This window comes from Garra rufa, chromosome 6, assembly GCF_049309525.1.
Source record: "Garra rufa chromosome 6, GarRuf1.0, whole genome shotgun sequence".
In the NCBI taxonomy this organism is placed as follows: Eukaryota; Metazoa; Chordata; class Actinopteri; order Cypriniformes; family Cyprinidae; genus Garra; species Garra rufa.
In genome coordinates, this window is record NC_133366.1 from 8,712,108 (window position 1) to 8,733,650 (window position 21,543).

At 36.3% G+C, this 21,543-nt stretch overlaps 2 protein-coding genes across 2 annotated transcripts; one reads left to right on the forward strand and one right to left on the reverse strand.

The window, feature by feature from the left end:
* Positions 1–214: 214 nt before the first annotated feature.
* pus10 (pseudouridine synthase 10) lies at positions 215–11,115 on the reverse strand. The gene is made up of 18 exons (XM_073842881.1): positions 10,886–11,115; positions 8,906–9,032; positions 8,591–8,812; positions 8,433–8,519; positions 6,583–6,617; positions 6,389–6,500; positions 6,255–6,316; positions 4,332–4,377; positions 4,147–4,211; positions 3,982–4,067; positions 3,290–3,415; positions 2,646–2,702; positions 2,441–2,517; positions 1,359–1,414; positions 1,087–1,204; positions 863–1,005; positions 503–602; positions 215–394 (listed from the first exon to the last, which is right to left on the reverse strand). The coding sequence occupies exons 2-18, from the start codon at positions 9,029–9,031 to the stop codon at positions 356–358; spliced, it is 1,557 nt and encodes a 518-aa protein (XP_073698982.1). The 5' UTR covers position 9,032; positions 10,886–11,115; the 3' UTR covers positions 215–355.
* Positions 11,116–11,211: 96 nt separating this feature from the next.
* cct4 (chaperonin containing TCP1, subunit 4 (delta)) lies at positions 11,212–20,685 on the forward strand. The gene is made up of 13 exons (XM_073842880.1): positions 11,212–11,474; positions 12,190–12,242; positions 14,740–14,829; positions 15,191–15,299; positions 16,518–16,782; positions 16,872–17,004; positions 17,093–17,232; positions 17,344–17,440; positions 17,537–17,647; positions 19,042–19,172; positions 20,011–20,245; positions 20,329–20,442; positions 20,544–20,685. Exons 1-13 carry the CDS (start codon positions 11,366–11,368, stop codon positions 20,556–20,558), a joined length of 1,602 nt encoding a protein of 533 aa, XP_073698981.1. The 5' UTR covers positions 11,212–11,365; the 3' UTR covers positions 20,559–20,685.
* Positions 20,686–21,543: the final 858 nt, after the last annotated feature.

Here is a 21,543-nt window from a genome sequence, read left to right on the forward strand (position 1 = left end):
GATCCCTCATATTTTGCTAAAATAATTACCATTTTGCAGATTCTGCAAGGTGCAAGTAAACTTTTGACCTCAACTGTATACGTAAAATTTAACCTAAAACTTCCATACATTTAATTTAAAGCAATTAAATCAACAATGATTTTTCTATGAAAATCAAATATCAAAATAAACTTGCTAGACTCTAGTAAGAGAACATGACGTTAACAAGAAAAACTAAATTAGTCTGTTTTATTAAAGAAAATGCATTCAGTGCCATTTGCTTTAATTCATCCAAATAACAATCAAACTAACAAAGAACTGTATGACAGAAATAAATAGTCCTGACATACACAAACTACTCCTAAAATCCCTAATGTCAATCTGGAATAGCAGGAGGCCAGTCGATGTCTACAGACTGAAACAGACAGAAAAAAGAAATCTTTGAGATGACATTCAGCACTTCTAAACATTTCCATCATGCATCCAAAGCAGTTCTTGATATTGCATATGAAATAAAACGCACCTCGACGTCCAGCTCTAGAATATCAGCGTCGGTTTTCATGAGGTCACAGAGGTTGGGTTTCGTGCGGCCGAAGTCTCCGTGCACAAACTCTTTAATGTAACTGCAGTGTTTTGTGAAGGGAAACAACTATTCGCACCAAAATATGAAGCAGCACAACTCTTTTCAACATTGATAACAGCAGCAAATCAGCATATTGGAATGATTTCTGAAGGATCATGTGACACTGAAGACTGATGAAAATTCAGCTTTGCATCACAGGAATAAATTACATTTTACAACATATTACAATAGAAAACTGTTCTTTTTAATGAAAATAAAATTTCACAATATTACTGTTTTTGCTGTATTTTGTAAGGATACGTTCCGGCCTGTGTGCACAGCTTTAAGGTGAAGTGGTGTTTGTCCAGGTAGATGGTGCTCATAGAGTGGATGAGTCTCTGTCGGACCGCCAGCGGCCGGCGATGTAGGACTCTCAGAGGAGTCTTCTGAGCGATCTTCAGATCCTAAACACACAAACATACACAATCATCAGCATGTCTCTTCTAACATGTCTATCTCAATGAGACCTGAAAGCTCAGTGAGACCTTGATGTTTCCTAGGAATTCCAGATCAGTGCTGTCGATGGCTTTCTGCGTCCAGATGAGGGCGCTGTAGGTTTTCGTCTTCTCCTCTTCACCCTCTTTCATGCGGCTGGTTGCTTCTCTGGAGAAAAACAAAAAAACAAAACACACACACACCCTAAAACACACCTGCAATTTATGCATAGAATGGATATCAATGGATATTTGTGCTTGGATGCAACACACACACACACACACACACACACACACACACACACACACACACACACACACACCTGGTAACAATCTGTAGGTCTCGTACTCTAATTTTGTCAGATGACTGGTTGATTGTCTGCGAGACAGGAGAGAATAGAAGCCAAAATTCACATTAGCAAGTTTGTGGTTATAATAAAATATTTTTGTTGGCATCTGACTTTCAGTTGAAGGAACAGTTCACCCAAAAGTGAACATTTGCTGAAAATGAACTCACCCTCAGGCCCTCAATAATGTATTTTAACATTAAAATATCACTTCTGGCCTAAATATCCATAATCCACATTGCAAAAAATGCTTTTCTTACTTAGATTTTTTTTTCTTGTTTCCAGCCAAAATATCTACTAAAAATTCTTCAATCAAGAAGGATTTTCTAGACAAGTAAAAATTATTTTCTTTTTTTTTCAGTAAAAACAAGTCAAAATGAAGTGTGTTTTTGCTCGAAACAAGTTAAATAATCTGCCAGTGGGGTAAGAAAAATAATCTTGTTTTCTGTTTGAAATAAGATTATTTTTCTTACTCCATTGGCAGATTATTTTGCGTTGTTCTAAGCAGAAACACACTTCATTTTGACTTGTTTTTACTGAAAACAAGAAAATAATTTTTTTACTTGTCTAGAAAATCCTCCTTGATTAAATAATTTATAGATATTTTGGCTGGAAACAAGACAAAAAAATCTAAGTAAGAAAAGCATTTTTTTGCAGTGCATAAAAACTCACCTAATTCACCTTTTTCACCGGCGAAAGCTATATTCTGAATTATGCAGTGAAAAAATTATGAAGTATTCTGATTTGAAGTGAAAAAACGTCTTAATGGTGGATCTGTGTCTTACAAACACAGCTTTTTTAATTCACAAGATGCTAATTGACAGACTGGAGCGGTGTGGATTATTGTGATGTTTTTATCAGCTGTTTGGACTCTCATTCTGACGGCACCCATTCACTGCAGAGGATCCATTTGTGAGCAAGTGATATAATGCAAAAAAAAATTAATCTGATTAAGAAACAAACTCATTTACATCTTGGGTGGCCTGAGGGTGAGTACATTTTCCGCACATTTTTATTTTTGGGTGAACTATTTTACATTTTTGGGTAAATGTTTGTACCTCCTGTAGTTGTTTGATTTCAGCTCTGTTGAATTTGGCTCGATGGGGGTTCAGCAGCTCCATAGCGAATGGTCGACCTAAAAAAACCCACAACACATACAGTACATTATGACAGTTATATGACAACACCAACCTCAATTCGTTAACATATAGAGAAACCAGAAGCAAGTAAGTGTGGAAAAATACTGTTTCTGTTGTGTTTTACCATTTCCCAGGGTCCTCACGTCCACGTCCTCTCGTCCTGAAGACGAGAAGTTAAAACCTACATGGAAAAACACAGTTAATAAGCAACAGAAAATTTTGTGTCTAAAATCAATTATTTCAGTGTCTGCAGTGTTATTTGTGAATAACATATGTGACCCTGGACCACAAAACCTAAAAAAAAAGCTACTTAAAAGTCTTAAGTAGCACGGGTATATTTGTAGCAATAGCCAAAAATACATTGTATGGGTTAAAATATTTTTTTTCTTTTATGCCAAAAATCATTAGGATATTAAATAAAGATCATGTTCCATGAAGATACTACCAAAAATATATCAAAACTTAATTTTTGCTTAGTAATATGCATTGCTAAGAACTTAATTTGGACAACTTTAAAGGCGATTTTCTCAATATTTAGATTTTTGTGCACCCTCAGATTCCAGATTTTTAAATAGTTGCATGGTTTGTCCTATCATAACAAACCATAAATCAAAGGAAAGCTTATTTATTTAGATTTTAGACGATTTATAAATCTCAATTTTAAAAAAATTGACCCTTATGATGGTTTTGTGGTCCAGGGTCATATACTGTACAATGTCTACAATTTGGGATTCCAATATGACTGGATGGTCCCACGCAGATGCTTACCGTCGGCTCTGAATGAGGAAAGGAGAGGAGCAGCGATCAGCTCCTCCACGGATCCATCCATCCGTCTCTCTCCATCGATCACCCACGGCGTCTGCGGAAGCTCCCGTGAAAACTTGTTATACCGACCTGCAAAGACAAACCATCAAAAGATTAGGGTCAGTAAGATTTTTATTTAAAGAAATTATTGGTTTTATTCAGCAAGGATGCATTAAATTAATCTAAAGTGAGAGAAAATAGATTTTTATCATTTATCTTTTAAAATATCTATATTTTTAAAGGAGAAGTTCACTTCCATAACAAAAATTCTCAGATAATGTACTCCTCCTTGTCATCCAAGATGTTCATGTCTTTCTTTCTTCAGTCATAAAGAAATTATGTATTTTAATTATGTACATTATCTGTACATTTTTTTTCTTGAAGTGAACTTATACTTTAAATCAAATTCTTTTGAACCTTCTATATCTCAAAGAATCCTGAAAAAAATGTATTATGGTTCCAACAATAAAACGTTTCTTAAGCAGCAAATCATCATATTAGAATGATTTCTGAAGGATCATCTGGAGTAATGATGCTGAAATTTCAGCTTTGATCACAGGAATAAATTACATTGTAATATATATTCAAATAGAAAAGAGATATTTTAATTCGCAATAATATTTCACAATATATATAACAACTTTTTTCTTCTGTACCTGCTATGAAGACAGACGTGTGAAGACATGTGGTGTCCAGCGCTGTACATCTAGTGTTTGGTTTCTTTGGTGGACATGGGTAATGCCTGCACACAATACATCACACACTGAAAGGGAACGGCCAAAAACTGAGTCTTATGTGACCGATAGATTAAAAACACTCACCTGTTAAACTTCTCTTCAGAGATCTTCTCCAGAGCTTTAACCACTGCCATCCTGGTGAAGATGGACTGAGAGACAAAGAGGAACACAACTACATTGCTTTTACATTCAAAAAGGGTGCTTTTGATTTTTTTTTACAGGTCAGGAACAAAGAATGAGGACTGAAAACACAAAATGGGAAATCATACCGCTTTGTTTTTGGTGGGTTTGAAACAGTCCGGACAGGTGTTTGCTCTGCACCAAAAAAAAAAAAAAAAAACACATTTACATTTATTCTATTAGGAGATACTTCCAAAATTACATACAAAAATCAATTTCCAAAATGTTTTGTTCTAGTATTGATGGCATTATTCAAGCTCAACCACTCAAAAATGATTTAAAGGTGCCATAGAATGCATTGAGAGAATATTTTAAATTGTTCTCTGATATCTACATAGAAGGTGTATGGCATAGGACCGGGCAAAAAATCTCCAGAAACGGTTTTACAGCTCCATTTACAACCCTAGGATTTGTCCCTAGAATGAAATGCTCCGTTATTGCCTTTTTTGGAAGCTTCATGAATATTAATGAGCTCTGCTCTGATTGGCTGTTTCACAGAGCTGCTCCTCTCTATAGCTGGCACATTGATAAAAATATATATTTAATTAGGAGCTCTAGCTGCTTTTAATATGCGGTTTGTTGAATCTGCCGTTTTGAATCGCCGACATTTTAGTCTCATTACTGTGATCCATGTGCTCTGTGTAAAGTTATAATGCAGAGGGAGTGCTTCTTGCCACTCAAGTTCAGCTGCTCCTCAGTGAAACTCGGGATCTGTAAATCATTGGCCATCATCAGCGCAGTTATTTCTCCATCATTCACCATCATCAGCGCAGGCATCTCTCTGTTTACTGTATGTGGCAAGTGAAATCCTATGTATAGCAATGTAACAGGCTAGCGCTACCATTAAGCTAACCGTGTCCCTCGAGTGACTCAGGTTGTTTTACTGATGTGCTGACGTTACAGATGATTGGCCGATGCAAATGTTGGAGGCATAACTATTAACGATCTCGGGAAAGTTTCGTAACAGTCGGTGTTATGTTGGAATTGACCTATTTTTCGGTGGTCTTTTGCAAATACTAGATTTATATAAGAAGGAGGAAACGGTGGTGTTTGAGACTCATGGTATGTCATGTCCATGTACTGAACTGTTATTATTAGGGCCGGGACTTTAACGCGTTAATTTAGATTAATTAATTACACAAAAATAACGCGTTAAAAATTTTTAACGCATTTTAATCGCACTAAGTTTTGCACCGCGGAACGTTTCTCACTGGATGAGATTAGGCGGACCGATTATACTGGAGCACAAACTAGCGTTCAGACAAGCCAAAGACGTCCGTCCTAAATAGTATTGTAGTATAGTATCGTAGTATGTTTAAAAAGTATTCCAAAGATTCCCGGATGGTCTACTACTTAACGATCAATGCACACTTTTAACGGCTAATATTGCCCGCAACACACTGCGCCGTGAACGAGGATTCGATTAGAACTACAAACACGCTTAAAAAGTGTTAAAAAACTACAAACATGGAGGATATACGCGACCAACGGACAGGTAGAGAAAGGGGTTTGAGTGATAAATAATCAGTGTGTAACCTGATAAAAACTATTTTTTAAATGTTATCCGCATTATATTCCATGTGCAGCAACTTTTATAATGATAGGTTTGGTCATTAACGTTTAAATGCATAATTAAGCAAACACAAGAGCAGAGTTGAAAGACTCGTTAAAGAACGTGCCTCTTGCTACATTTAATGGCAATATTGTACTGGTCTGGTGGACTTGGTTGAACAAAAATAAGCAATATTTTGTTGCTTAAGCTTATGTATTCAGTCATTATTCAATGGTATACTAAAAATCCATGTAAAATTCTTAATTCTCACTGTTCTCAGGTCAAATATTTACGTGCGATTAAAATGCGATTAATTTCGATTAATTAATTACAAAGCCTCTAATTAATTAGATTAAATTTTTTAATCGAGTCCCGGCCCTAGTTATTATTTAACTATGCCAAGGTAAATTCAGTTTTCCATTCTATGGCACCTTTAACAAACACTTTTAGACCCACTTACAAGAAATGACAGTCCTCCTCTGTTTCTGGATGTATGAAGCCGACGCTCACTTCACACGGACTCTGTGGATCACAGAACCAAGAGATCAAACAATAATAAAGTATTCAGAAAGCCAGCCAAGAAGTAGGACTCACATTGGCCATGACAGCAGCTCCCAGTTCCTGTCCGATCTTTCCCTGTACGGCCCACTTGAATGCGTCCTTCACCTGGATAACATCATCTTTACCCAAACACATGCTCTTCTCCCTGGAAAAGCAGCATTATGTGATTTCATACAGATACCGCAGATGCTGTGGGGGATGATGGGAAATGTGTGCTGCTAACATACCTGATTTCCTTCTTGACATGCAGCCAGCAGGAATGCTGTGGAAATGTACAGAGAAAGACATTTTCGATCATAATGTACAAAATAGTTACAAAACCTTGCATCTTAAAAAGCATGCCTTAATTGGTGATGCTGAGTAGAAAATATAAATTATTCCATCACAACATTCCATTATGTTTAAAATGTTTCACAAAATAAAACAGTTTTTTCAAACTAGGTGGACGGACAGACGTGAAAGTTTGGGAACCCCTTGCAAAATCTGTGAAAATGTGAATAATTTGAACAAAAAAGAGGGATCATACAAAATGCATTCTATTTTTTATTTAGTACTGACCTGAGTAGGACATTTTACATCCATAGGACAAAAAAACAGCTGAAATTAATAAAATAACTTTATAACGATATTAAAGATACAATGTTTGGGAACCCTTTGTTCTTAATACTGTGTGTGGTTACCTGGATGATCTGTGACTGTTTTTTTGTTTTGTAATGGCTGTTCCCATGAGTCCCTTGTTTGTTCTGAACCGTTAAACTGAGCACTGTTCTTCAGAAAAATCCTCCAGGTTTTCCAGCATCTTTTGCATATTTGAACCCTTTCCAGCAATGACTGTATGATTTTGAGATCCATCTTTTCACACTGAGGACAACTGAGGGACTCAAACACAACTATTAAAAAAGAGCTCAAACATTCACCGATGCTCCAGAAGCAAACATGATGCATTAAGAGCAGGGGTTGAAAACCTTTGAACAGGATGAAGATGTCCAATTTTTCTTATTTTGTTGAAATATAATTTTTTTCCCATTTAGTACTGCCCTTCGGAAGCAACAGAAGATACTTCTGCATGTTTCCCGGAAGACAAAATAAGTAATAAGTTAATGCATCGTGTTTGCTTCTGGAGCATCAGTGAAGAACTCAAACACAACTATTAAAAAAGGTTCAAACATGTACTGATGCTCCAGAAGCAAACACGATGCATTAAGAGCCGAGGGGGTGAAAACTTTTGGAATATGAAGATCAAGATAAATTGTACTTAATTTGTCTAAAAAAAAATTTTTATTGAAAAAAAAAAAAAAAAGATATTTCAACAAAATAAGATACATTTGGATCTGAAAAAATATTAATACTGTTCAAAAGTTTTCACCCTCCGGCTCATAAAGCATCGTGTTTTGTTCTGGAGCAACAGTGAGCTATGAACCTTTTTTAATAGTTGTGTTTGAGTCCCTCAGTTGTCCTCAGTGTGAAAAGATGGATCTCAAAATCATACAGTCACTGCTGGAAAGGGTTCAATATGCAAAAGATGCTGGAAAACTGAAGAATATGCAGGACCTGGAGGATTTTTCTGAAGAACAGCAGGCAGTTTAACTGTTCAGGACAAACAATGGACTTCTGAACAACCATCACAAAAAAATCATCCAGGTAACCACACACAGTATTAAGAACCAAGGGTTCCCAAACTTTTGAAGCAATTTTTTGTCTTGTAGAACATATGTAAACATCTTTTATGTGAAATACCTTATTCAGGTCAGTACTAAAGAAAAAATTACATGCATTTTGTATGATCCCTCTTATTTTGTTAAAATTAAATTTCTCAGATTTTACAAGGGGTTCCCAAACTTTCGCATACCACTGTAGATAGATAAACGTTAAAATTGTCTGGGAATTTAATAAATAGTAATTTAATAAATAGTTTAATAAATAATACAAGATTTTCACCTTACCAAAGGTTGTTAAAGGCAAAAAACCTACGAAATCCATTATATTTTGAGTAAAATTGTGATGTGCTTAAGCATAACAGACAGTATTTTTGGAATCAGTAGCTAATAAATAAGTAAACAATGGTGGCAGGACTTACCTCTCTGACAGACAGCTGGGCGGGAAGAGAAACAGTCAGCACTAGACTGTCAAATTCATACTGTTGTTTTTTCACTGCATCTGACACCTGCAGAAAATAAATCCGTAAACTACGTTCGCACAGTGGCTAAATACAGCCTTTTATTTTAATAATCGTACCTGTTTAGCGAAGGTGGGATCACAGAAGTCCTGCAGGACTCCTAAACAGACGGGACAAATGTCTGAGTCCGTCTGCGCTGGTGTAACAGAGTCCTCCGTGCTGCCCTCCTCTATTCTCATGCGTTTATTCGGTGGGTCGTCAGGTTTGTCCTCACCAGAGCCGTCGGTAGGCTGCGGGCTGTTTTCCTCACTGATGAAGGCGAGAAGCTCCTTGTGTATGTCCTAGAAATGGCAGTGTTCATTGTTGACATACACATACACAATTACGTAGATACATCAAGCAAAACCAGGTGATTTTTGGGAATCATGAGAGACCTCATAGGATCGTCTGTAAGCGGAGTAGGTTCCCACACAGCAGAAGCGCAGAACGCATCTCACACAGCAGCCGGCGCACAACAGCTTTCTGATGATGGGCCTGTCTTTCTCTTTGAGGGACAGCATACTGCCAAATAAAACAGAGAATTTAATGCAGTTTTGTCATAAATACCAAAACATTTACAGAAATGATGACACAGGGATCATACAAAGTGCATGTTATTTTTTATTTAGTACTGACCTGAATGAGATATAAAAGATGTTTCCATATAGTCCACAAGTGAAAATAATAGTTGGATTTATAAAAATGACCCTGTTCAAAAGTTTACATACACTTGATTCTTAATACTGTGTTGTTACCTGAATGATCCACAGCTGTGTTTTTTGTTTATTGATAGTTGTTCATGAGTCCCCTGTTTGTCCTGAACAGTTAAACTGCCTGCTGTTCTTCAGAGAAATCATTCAGGTCCCACAAACTCTTGGGTTTTTCAACATTTTTGTGCATTTGAACCCTTTCCAACAATGACTATGATTTAGAGATCCATCTTTTCACACTGAGGACAACTGAGGGACTCATATGCAACTATTACAGAAGGAAAAACATGCATTAAGGCCCGGGGGTGAAAACTTTTGAACAGAATGGAGATGTGTAAAGTTTTCTTGATTTGCCTAAATATCATATTTTTTTCATTATGTACTGCCCTTCAGAAGCTACAGAAGCTACTTGCATGTTTCCTAGAAGACAAAATAAGTTAAATTTACCCTGATCTTCAAATTCAAAAGTTTTCACCCTCTAGCTCTTAACGCATTGTGTTTCCTTCTGAAGCATCAGTGAGCGTTTGATCCTTCTGTAATATAAGCGTAGTCCCTCAGTTGTCCTCAGTGTGAAAAGATGGATCTCAAAATCATACAGTCATTGTTGGAAAGGGTTCAAATACACAATAATGCTGGAAAACCAAAGGATTTTTCTGAAGAACAGCAGGCAGTTTAACTGTTCAGAACAAACAAGTGACTCATAAACAACTATCACTAAACACAAAAACTAAATAACACAGCTGTGGTTCATTCAGGTAACAACAGTATTAAAAATCAGGTGTATGTAAACTTTTGAACATGGTAATTTTTATAAATTCAACTATTATTTTCTCTTGTGGACTATATGTAAACATCTTTTATGTAAAATATCTTTTTCAGGTCAGTACTAAATAAATAAAAAACATGCATTTTGTACGATCCCTTTTATTTTGGTAAAATAATTAACAATTTGCAGATTCTGCAAGGTGTATGTAAACGTTTGACCTCAACTGTATATTTATACTAAAATGATTCTGTTAAAATCACAACTTTCAAAGAAAAAAGGACAAGAAAGGATTGATTTTTTTTGTGTTTTTAAATAATGCATAAAAATGCAGACTAAAATCCAAAAATACTTTTTAATCAATAAAACATTATTTTGAATTTTCATGCATTTACATATGTATTAATATAAATTATTCTGTTGTTAATTACAAGCATTTTTTTGTATGAGAATCATATTTAAAAAATTTGTTTTGTGACAAACATTAATTGCATAACTTACAGTTAAATGTTATAAATGCCATAACATTTAATATACATTATTCCAATAAACTGCAATGTGTTACAAAAATGTAAGAAAGAACTAGAAATGGACCTAATAGTTTTTAATATATAATGAGAGACAGGCTAGTGTTTCCATGAATTCACATTTATGATGCATTGGTTAAAATGAGCATGTTTGCTAATACAAAAAGGGCAAGTTGGAAGCACAGAAAAGAGGACAGATCAAAAAAAGCATCATCATGGTATAAGAAAAGTACAATATTAAAATAAATCTTAAAGAAAAATGTCTATATCAACACATAAAAGCTACATCAGTGCATTACACATTACATGAGAAACACAAATGCCACTTGTGTTATTGAATGAGCTCTCTCTAAACAGGCTTATGATGCAGCTTACCTTCACTGGATCGCTTTAACTCTTCAGTCAAACCTTGAAGCGGCTGCGTCCTGATACATGTGTTTATGAACACAGCTCACGGTCTACAGCAAACGTTATGTCTCACCAGTTAATCCTAAAGCGCAGAAACTGCGAGAATTATATATTATAAATAATTTAACACAACATACTCTGACATATTTGTATACGGGGGTATTGCTAACCCACTATAATATATTTCCTTACACCGCAACTGTCTGCATCTACAGAGGGCACGTTTTAGGACACCCCTAAACGTCATCCCGAAGCGCCGCACTGTCACGCTCTGGGTCCTTTCTTTGTTACCGTCGCGACCGGTGGATCTAGAAGGTTCTGCTTGGGATATCCGAGCCTAACGTTATCTGAACCCATCCGAACCGCACAGACGGCCCAGAGAGACCGGATAACGTCCATCTGTGTCTGTGACTTCTGCGGAACAAAATAACATAAATATTAGCCATCATGCCAGAAGCCATGGCAACTGCGAGCGGATCTAAATACAAAGGAAGCGCGTATGTGGACCGGGACAAACCCGCTCAGATCCGCTACAGCAACATCAGCGCCGGGAAAGGTAGTAGAGATGTAGATATTAATATTAAAGCTGTGAGAAACACTGACAGGGATTTGTTTTGTTGTATTGTTGCAGGCCATGACAAACAGTGGAAGCATGAGTCTATAAAGGTCTTTAACGTTATAACCAGTATCTGCGTAAATTCATTTCTTTTCATTTCTGCAAAAGTGACTATATTTCAAAGCATTAGATGAGGAATATGAAACCAAGACATGTTACTCAAAATCACAATGCACACTCATTCGCGTCCATATAAGGTGTGGTCTTCATTATGACAACACATGACATACGCACTACGCAGTCATGTATACCAAAAGAATATAACTAAATAATATAAATATAGTAAGATAGATGATATACAAAATGTGTGTATATATGTAATAAAATATGCTTGATTTATATATTATATATTAAATGTATATTATACAATATTACACGTTTCATTCATTATGTTTTTCTAGATAAAGTATTTAAAAAATAGATTTTAGTGACTTATATTTGATTTTAAATAAGTAATTTTAATTATAAAATATTTATACATGATATATTTCACATTTCAAAAAGCTATAAATTATATTTTGTATATTAATGTGATATTTTACATTTTTAATTTTATTTTAAAGTTTAAAATTGTATGTAATTATATACTTATCATTTGTGTGTGGAAGCAGGTGTATTGAATGATTAATGATTGATTCTGTCTTTTGTTTGACAGCTGTCGCAGATGCCGTCAGAACAAGTCTGGGCCCTAAGGGCATGGATAAAATGGTTTGTTTTTATAATTTCCTGATAGAAATCTTACCATACACTACCAGTTAAAGGTTTTTTTTTTATGTTTATTAAAGGAACACTCCACTTTTTTTGGAAATAGGCTCAAGGAAGTTTGCTGCCATAATATGGCTGAAGCAGGTGCAGTAATATCACGCAGCACATGTGCAAATGCTAACCTAGCTGGGAACTAATTTCAGGCGCTGCGTGATATTACTCCACCTGCTGCATCCATATTACAGCAGCAAACTTCCTTGACTATTACGCCGGAATGGGAGTGTAGTCCCTAATCTTATCAGCCTAGAAAATAGCAACTTTACATTTTCCACCGGTATTAGTACACAATATAACTTCAGAAGAGTCCAGTTTTAAATAGGACAAATATCAAAACTCGTTGGTCATTTTTGAACGCGATGCTATTTGTCTAATAGGATTCAATGATCTATGCTAAGCTATGCTAAAAGTGATATCGCCAGAACAGGAGAAAGGCTGAATGGATTGCAAAACGGGAAAACTCAACTTATTAACTTGGGGAGTTGGAGAATGAGCCCAAAAAAAGTGGAGTGTTCCTTTAAGGAAGTCTCTTCTGTTCACAAAGCCTGCATTTATTTGATCTAGAGCTGGGCGGTATGACCAAAAATTTATATCACAGTATTTTTCAAAATTATACGGTATCACGGTATATGACGGGATTTTTTTTTTTCATGCATGACTAGGTGTTAACCACATTTCCTAATAAATTAGAGAATAATTACTGCAGTATATTGGCTTACATTGACCGGACTAGTATTAACCCAGGTTTGATCGGTCTCACAAAATGCTGCTGTTCACAAAGAAGTGACAGTGGCACTCATAATTGTAATGAGGTGAAGAAATCAGAATTCATGATTTGCAGTCAAAATACACAACACTTTATTGTGCATTCTTCACAAGTTCACATTTTCAAGTCTACGCGTTTCTCTTCCAGCAGGAGGCGCTGTCAGAATGGTAGTATACAAAGTAGCGCAACAAATGATTTTGAAACGTGCAGCGCTCATATTTATTCAATGGATAGCCTTTTGAAGTTTCATCGCAATTCTTGTCTTTCAGTCCCCACATTTAAGACCACCTGAAATCATAATTATGACTTTCATAACCCCCTAATAACACTGCAGTCATCAATGAAAATTAAGAGCTTTATTTAAGACTTTCAAAAACAAACCTTACACAAAATACGTTTCTTTTTTATTTATTTTTCCCACCATGTTCGGGGCACAAGAAAAATATTAAGGGACTAAATTAATATCAGCATATGAAGTATAATCGTCTCTCATTGTCTGAAAGAATGCACATCAGATGCTGAAAGTCAGTTTTTACTTTCACTTTAACATATTGATCAGTTTCCACGTTGCTTGTGTGATATCCATTGGCTTTAAAACATAAATATTAAAAAAAATACAGTATATAGAAAAGACATATCTTTAAAATATTGCGACATAACACCAACGTAAAGCCATTGTTTTTCTCTCACTGAAAGCTACATCTGTCTGCGCACAATGCGCCGATCTCTGCTCTCATCACTGCAGACACAACCCCTCTTGAAATTTCGGCAAGTTTTGCAATCGCTAACCCTGGGTCTTTCTCAGATATACTGAAATACGTCCACACCTCAGATGTGTTGCTTCAGACAAGCACGTGCAAGCTGCGGTTTCTGTTTGCGTCAACATACGTGTTCCCAGCGCTTTGTACGCACACACTCACCGGTATTGGGGTATATGAAAAATGAATATCACTAAAAAATAAATATTAGTTCATAAAAATGAGAATCTATTCAATTCGAGAAATCGGTTTTTTTACCCAGCCCTAGCATGTTTTGTTGTTTTTGTCACTGCTGAGTGTGGTATTGAAAAAAACCCCCACCGGTATTCGGTATGAAAAGGTATACCGCCCAGCCCTAATTTGATCCATAGTACAGCAAAAACGGTAACATTTTGAAATATTTTTACAATAATTAAAATAGCTTTTCTATTTGAATCTCTTTTAAAATGTAATTTATTCCTGTTATAAAACTGCATTTTCAAATTGATACATTTATTTTGCTTTAAAATGATCGAAAGTAATTTCAACAGCTGTTTTCAACCTAAAAATATGAATAATAAATATTTTTGAGCAGTAAATCAGAATATTAGAATGATTTCTGAAGGATCATGTGACTGGCGTAATGATGCTCAAAATTCAGCTTTGAAATCACAGGAATAAATTACACTTTAAAATATATTCAAATAGAAAACAGTTATTTTAAATAGTAAAATTATTTCAAAATTGTACTGCTTTTGCTGTACTTCGGATCAACTGAATGCAGGTTTGGTGAGCAGAAGAGACTTCTTTTAATAAACCTAAAAAAATCTTACTGTTCAAAAACCTTTGACAGGTAGTGTATATGAAAGTTTTATGCTTAACCTGACTTGGATGTATATCAGTAGCTGTGTACTGAGTTGAATGTGTTTGTTTTCTGCAGATTCAGGATGGAAAGGGAGATGTCACCATCACTAATGATGGAGCCACAATCCTCAAACTGATGCAGGTGCTGCATCCTGCAGCCAAAATGGTAAATCATTGATTTGGAGACATTTTAGTTCATTCATATAACCTGAAGGTGCTAAATGAAAGTTTTTCTGTTAGATTCATATTATTCAGATTGCCTTAATTAATTTTTTTCTTTATAGCTTGACTTGGCTGTTTCACTGCATATGCATTGTGATTCTATCTTCAGCTCATACCTTCTAGCTATTAACATAATGTTGTCATTATGATATTAGTACATTGAAGCCAGTACTACGAGAGCAGTGCAGCGCATTGAATTAAATCATGACCCAAAGATTTGAATCCCAGAGATTCCCAATGATTCCCAACCTTAGTCATTGCACATGTCTGGAGTGTTATGGGATGTTTCTGTGTGTGTGTTTCAGATGGTGGAGCTGTCTAAAGCTCAGGATATTGAGGCTGGTGACGGCACTACATCAGTGGTGGTGATTGCTGGAGCTCTTCTTGATGCCTGTGCTAAACTGCTACAGAAAGGTAAGCCTTCGTTACATTAAATCTTTATACAACATAAAACTTTTTTATAATTTGCTCATCCCCATGTGATCCAAGATATTCAAGTCTTTTTAAGTGTGATCCTTCCACATGATAATGTAATAAATGAAGACATGTATCCCATAGCTTGTGCAAGACAAGCATTTGAGGTTAAATAGTTTGTGTGTGTGTGTGTGTGTATATATATATATATATATATATAATATAAATTTTGGGAAAATGACTGATCGTTTCACTAGATAAGACTAGATTATTCCTCGACTGGGATCAGAGTAAGTGAGCGGAGTGGAGCGGCAACAATTTCCCCTCTGTGCATTTAATAATCGCTCCGCTCCAGCTCTGCTCCGGGTTCACAATTTTCCGCTCCCGCTCCACTCCTCGCTCACTGATATCAGAAACACCGCTCCGCATAAAAAAAAAAAAATCAGAAATAATGTTTGAAATATAACGGTCCTGTTCATAGCACGTATTAAAATAAAAAATGCTAAAATAAAATAACAGGAGAGTTTGGAACACTAGTGTGCAAACTTTGTTCCTACCACATACCAAGCTAATAACATAAAAATACATTTTCATCATTTATTTTACCTATGGATCGCTGCATTCCTTGGAATGCTCATTCGAAATCGGATACCATTACATTTGTTTTAATGCATTATAGACAGAGCGATTGCGTGTGAATAAGTGTTGTACCTCATGCTGTAAATCATGCTTTCGCCTGAATATATAAGTTTCTAAAGTTACAAATTTTTTCATTACTATTTATGTAATTATAATACAAGCTGTTGCTTTCTGTTACAACTTTACTCAACCAGCCAACATCTGCCGAATCGTCCACATATTTAAATAAGTTAAAATATGAATCCTGGATTTTAAATTAATTTGTATACTACAAGAAAAGTAAACTTCCATATTTACAATAACTGTCTTTGACACCATATCAATAACTACTTTTGAGGATGAATTAAAAAAAGTCTTTAATCCACCAAATAAGATCACCATTCACTCCTAAATGAATTTGTCTTTGCAAAAGAATATCAATCCGGATAGAGTTAAAAGCCGAACTAAAATCAATAAATAAAATCCTAACATAATTTGTGGTCTGCTGGATGGGTTCAGCTACAAAATCACATAAGGTTATAGCAGCATCATCTGTCTTTATGCAACGGCATGATATTTATGGTCTGTTTTTCCTACCAGGAATCCACCCGACCATCATTTCCGAGTCTTTCCAGAAGGCCGTAGAAAAAGGTGTTGAGATCCTGACGTCCATGAGTCAGCCGGTGCAGCTCAGTGACAGAGAGACTCTTCTGAACAGCGCCACCACCTCACTCTGCTCAAAGGTGGTGTCCCAGTACTCCAGCCTGCTCGCGCCCATGAGCGTGGACGCTGTCATGAAGGTCATCGACCCCGCCACCGCCACCAGCGTTGATCTCCGCAACATCACCATTGTCAAAAAACTAGGGTGAGAAGCAGGATAAAATTGAAATATTGCACGCAGTTTTTAGGCGTCTGTTTGGGGAAGCAAATGTGTTGACGTGTTTGTGTTTGCAGAGGGACCATTGATGACTGTGAGCTGGTGGAGGGTCTGGTGTTGACTCAGAAGGTGGTGAACACTGGAGTGTCCCGTGTGGAGAAAGCCAAAATTGGCCTCATCCAGTTCTGCCTGTCCCCTCCCAAAACTGATGTATGTGATCATGCTTCAAACTGATATATGAAAGCAGGCATCATAGTCATTGTGTTAATGGGTTCATGTGATGCTCTTGTTGGGACAGATGGACAGTCAGATTGTGGTGTCGGACTACGCTCAGATGGACCGTGTGCTCCGTGAGGAGAGAGCTTACATCCTCAACCTGATCAAACAGATCAAGAAAGCCGGCTGCACTGTTTTGCTCATCCAGAAATCCATTCTGAGGTACAAAATCGCCACAAATTTAAAGCTGTATAACTGCTATATAACTTATTTTAGTGTATCAGGCAACTGTCAGAGGTTCTCATAGTGTTTGTGGCTGCTTGTGTCTTTCAGAGATGCTCTGAGTGATCTGGCTGTTCACTTCCTGAATAAGATGAAGATCATGGTTATCAAAGACATTGAGAGGGAGGAAATTGAATTCATCTGCAAGGTATGATCACTGTCATTAAACTATTAGTTTGTATCTGATATCTAATACACATTTTGAAGTGGCTGTCACACATTAAGTTTTCTTCTTTCCCATCAGACTATTGGCACCAAACCCATAGCTCATATTGACCAGTTCACTCCAGAGATGCTGGGAACAGCAGAGCTAGTAGAAGAGGTTAGCCTGGATGGATCTGGCAAACTAGTGAAGGTAACCTACTTTTACAACCTAGATGCACCTACATGCATCTTCAGCATGTTTTGTTTTAGTCATGCATACAGGACGAGAAGCATAATTTGCAAATCCGTATTTGCTTAGACATTTATTTATAGACTCCAGATCAGAAGTCGCGTTAACCAAAAATTTTCCGTCATAGACGGAATTTTTTCATCAGTGACGGAAAAATCTGAAGGTTGTCCGTCACTTTGACGGAATACACCACACAGAAGGTGATCTATTGTAATTTGTAACTGTAGTTCCCACCCCTGTCCAGTTGGTGGCAAATGCGCTCCAGTGTAGCAGCAGAGCACGTAATCCAGAACCAAAAAGAAACTGTTACGGATCCTTTGCTATATGCGTTTGTTTACGCACAGGCCAGTACCCAGTTAAAGCCCCACTAAGTAACTTTTTTTACCTTAAAATAATGTTTCCGAACTCATGTCAGTGGTTCATCAACTCATAACAGGGTGAAACGGCACTTTCGTATTCGCTTTGCGACCCTCTATCAGCCATAACAGCACTATGTAAGTTTGGGTCGTCAGGTCGCGGTTTTGTAGTTCAAATGAGACTACAAATGCGACTTGCTTCACAAAAGGTTTTCATACTTTTATAAAGTCATACAACATACTCTACCTTGTCACTGGACATCGTTATTTCCAAAGCCGGTCCTGGATAGCCTTTCAAACAAATAACGTGCATGTGACACGACCGTAGCCTAAATTATTTACGACAGCGGTAATGGACAATTCCGCTTGTAACCTGTAGAGGGAGCATTGAGAGAAAAGCCACATTAAAGAGCGCCAAAACGGTATTTATTACTTGAATTTTCTAATGCAATGGACAGAATTTAAAATCTAAGACCTTTTCATATTGAAAGTAACAAATGAGGCGCACTATGTAGCCTACTCTTCATTATGTACAAACAGCATATACCGAAAGATCGATTGGGATTTAAGAATTTAAGAATAAATATTAGTTCATAAAAATGAGAATCTATTCAATTCGAGAAATCGATTTTTTTTTACCCAGCCCTAGCATGTTTTGTTGTTTTTGTCACTGCTGAGTTTGGTATTGAACACGAAAAGTGACGCAGTTTCTGTTCATCTGTTCTCTTCATAAATAAATGCATAAACTTATACAGTGTGCTTGTATTGTAGGTTCATTATTAAAAATTAAAATTTGAACAAAAATAAAAGCAATTAAATATGTTATTATAATGTGAAAATTAAAATGACGGGTAATAATAGATTATGACGGAATTTTTGCGACCCTGTCCGTAAAAATGACGGACAATGAAAAGTCTAACGCAACCACTACTCCAGATGTATAGATTTTTATTCTGTTCATGCTGGATAATGACTGCAAGGTTTGATTTGTGTTTGTAGATCACAGGATGTGTAAATCCAGGAAAGACGGTCAGTATTGTCGTCCGTGGTTCCAACAAACTGGTCATTGAGGAGGCAGAACGATCCATCCATGACGCCCTCTGTGTCATCCGCTGTCTAGTCAAGAAGAGGTAACCAAGATCGCAAGAAACTCAGATGTGTTTATGGATTTCTTAATTGATAAAAATTGTTATTACAAGGAAAAGTTCACACAAAAATGAAAATTTGCTGAAAAAAAAAAAACTCATCCTCAGGCCATCCAAGATGTAAATGACTTTGTTTCTTTATCAGACTTGGTGAAATGTAGCATTACATCACTTGCTCAATAATGAATCCTCTGCAGTGAATGGGTGCCGTCAGAATAAATCCAAACAGCTGAAAAAACACCACAATAATCCACACCACTCTATGAATTAACTTCTTAAAAAGTCTGTAAAAAAATCTTGTGAGGCCTAAAGCTGTGTGTTTTAAGAAATAAATTAATCATAAGGTGTTTTACACTTTAAACAGTTGTTTCTGGCTAAAAAATTAGTCTTTAATATTATATAGCCATAATATTATGTATAAAAAATTTTACAAGCAAAAACAGTTCTAAACGAATATGTTGATGGTTTTTAGTATAAATTTAAGGATTATAAACTGGTATTTTAGCCAGAGGAAATTGTGTAGATACAAACATGTATCATTTCACTTCACAAGACAATAATTGATGGACTGGAGTGGTGTGGATTATTGTGATGTTTTTATCAGCTGTTCTGACTCTCATTCTGACGGCACCCATTCACTTAAAAGGATCCTAAAAAGGATATAATTATTTATTATTTTCTTGAAATCTGTTCTGATGAAGAAACAAACTCCTCTACATCTTGGATACGTTTTCAGCAAGTAAAAATTTACGGGCAAAACTTTTCAGGTCATTGAATCAGTAGAAGCTGTTTGCCAACTCATCCTCTTCCTGTGCATCTGCAGAGCTCTGATCGCTGGTGGTGGAGCACCAGAGATTGAGATGGCGCTGAGGTTGGCAGAATATTCCCGCAGTCTGGCTGGCATGGAGGCATACTGTGTGCGTGCATACGCCGATGCCCTCGAGGTCATTCCCTCAACCCTGGCAGAGAACGCTGGCCTTAATCCCATCTCTACGGTCACAGAGCTGCGCAACAGACACGCACAGGGAGAGAAGACGGCCGGGATTAATGTCCGCAAGGTGTGACTTTCAACCAATAGTACTTCTACTTCTGACAGAAAACATGAAATAATTAGTGTTTAACACATATTTTGGTCTTTCAGGGTGGGATCTCTAATATCCTGGAGGAGCTGGTAGTTCAGCCTCTGCTGGTCTCCATCAGCGCACTCACCCTCGCAACAGAAACGGTCCGCAGCATCCTCAAGATTGATGATCTCGTGAGTGATTTGCTATGCCTAATGAGTATTCAAAAGCCCCTGAAATTAGCACTGATGTTGACTGTTAATGCACAAACACTAATGGCTTGTTTCTCCTGCAGGTGAACACGCGATAAAGTGAATGTGATTAGTGAAGGAAGATCCAACCCCATGCTAGCACCCCGATAAGACCAACTGATCTGTCGCTGTCTGTTGCTGTTACCTGGAGTAATTTAATAAAACGTTTTTTTTTTGACACAGTAACTCTTGCCTTTTGTTGTCATTTATCTTTGATATATGTGGTTCATATAGTCATTTATTTACATGGTGGTTGTCGTAGTCAGTGCATTACTGCATGTCAGTAAGTTTAATCTTGTTAGTTAATCTTCTTATCTGATCAGAGACAGGACCCTGCTTTAAGGCCTGAGAAAGTCTGAAATCAAGATCTGACGATTCGCACTTGTCATCAACAACCTTTCAAGTTAAAACAGATTTACATTTTTAAAATGCAAAATTTTAAATAAATAAAATACCATACAAATGTACCAGAATTGGAAACACGGACAGTTTTTGCCTAAATTAAGTTGAGCAATAAACTTGTTTTTCCCATATAGATCAAAAAAGAAATTGTTTAGTTTTTATAAATATATATAAATATAAATGTATATAACTTGCTGCTGTATCCGGGTTGATGAATGCAGCTGCTACAGTTACTACAATGCTAAAAGTTGTGTTAAAATTATGTTCTGTAAATTTAATTTCCTGGGAGTCTGTGGTTTGGAAAATTCAATTTTATTTTTATTTTTTACCTTATTTTTAATGTAATTTTCTACAATCATGTTGATTCAATTCAATATTATTATCTTTTGATTTTGTCGTAAACAGATTATCAAAACAATAGGAGGTGGAACAGACAAAAATCACCATTATTTTATGCATTTAAAATCAGGTTTATTTTTTTTATATGTATTTATTGTGAAGTGATTGGAAATTGGTTTGGATCAATCGACTAGGCTGGTCATGGAAAATATTATTATACTTATTTCTTTTTTATTTAAATGGACATATAATTAATAATAATGGAGGGCAAATAATGGCATGGAAGTGTTTAGGGGCTTATAT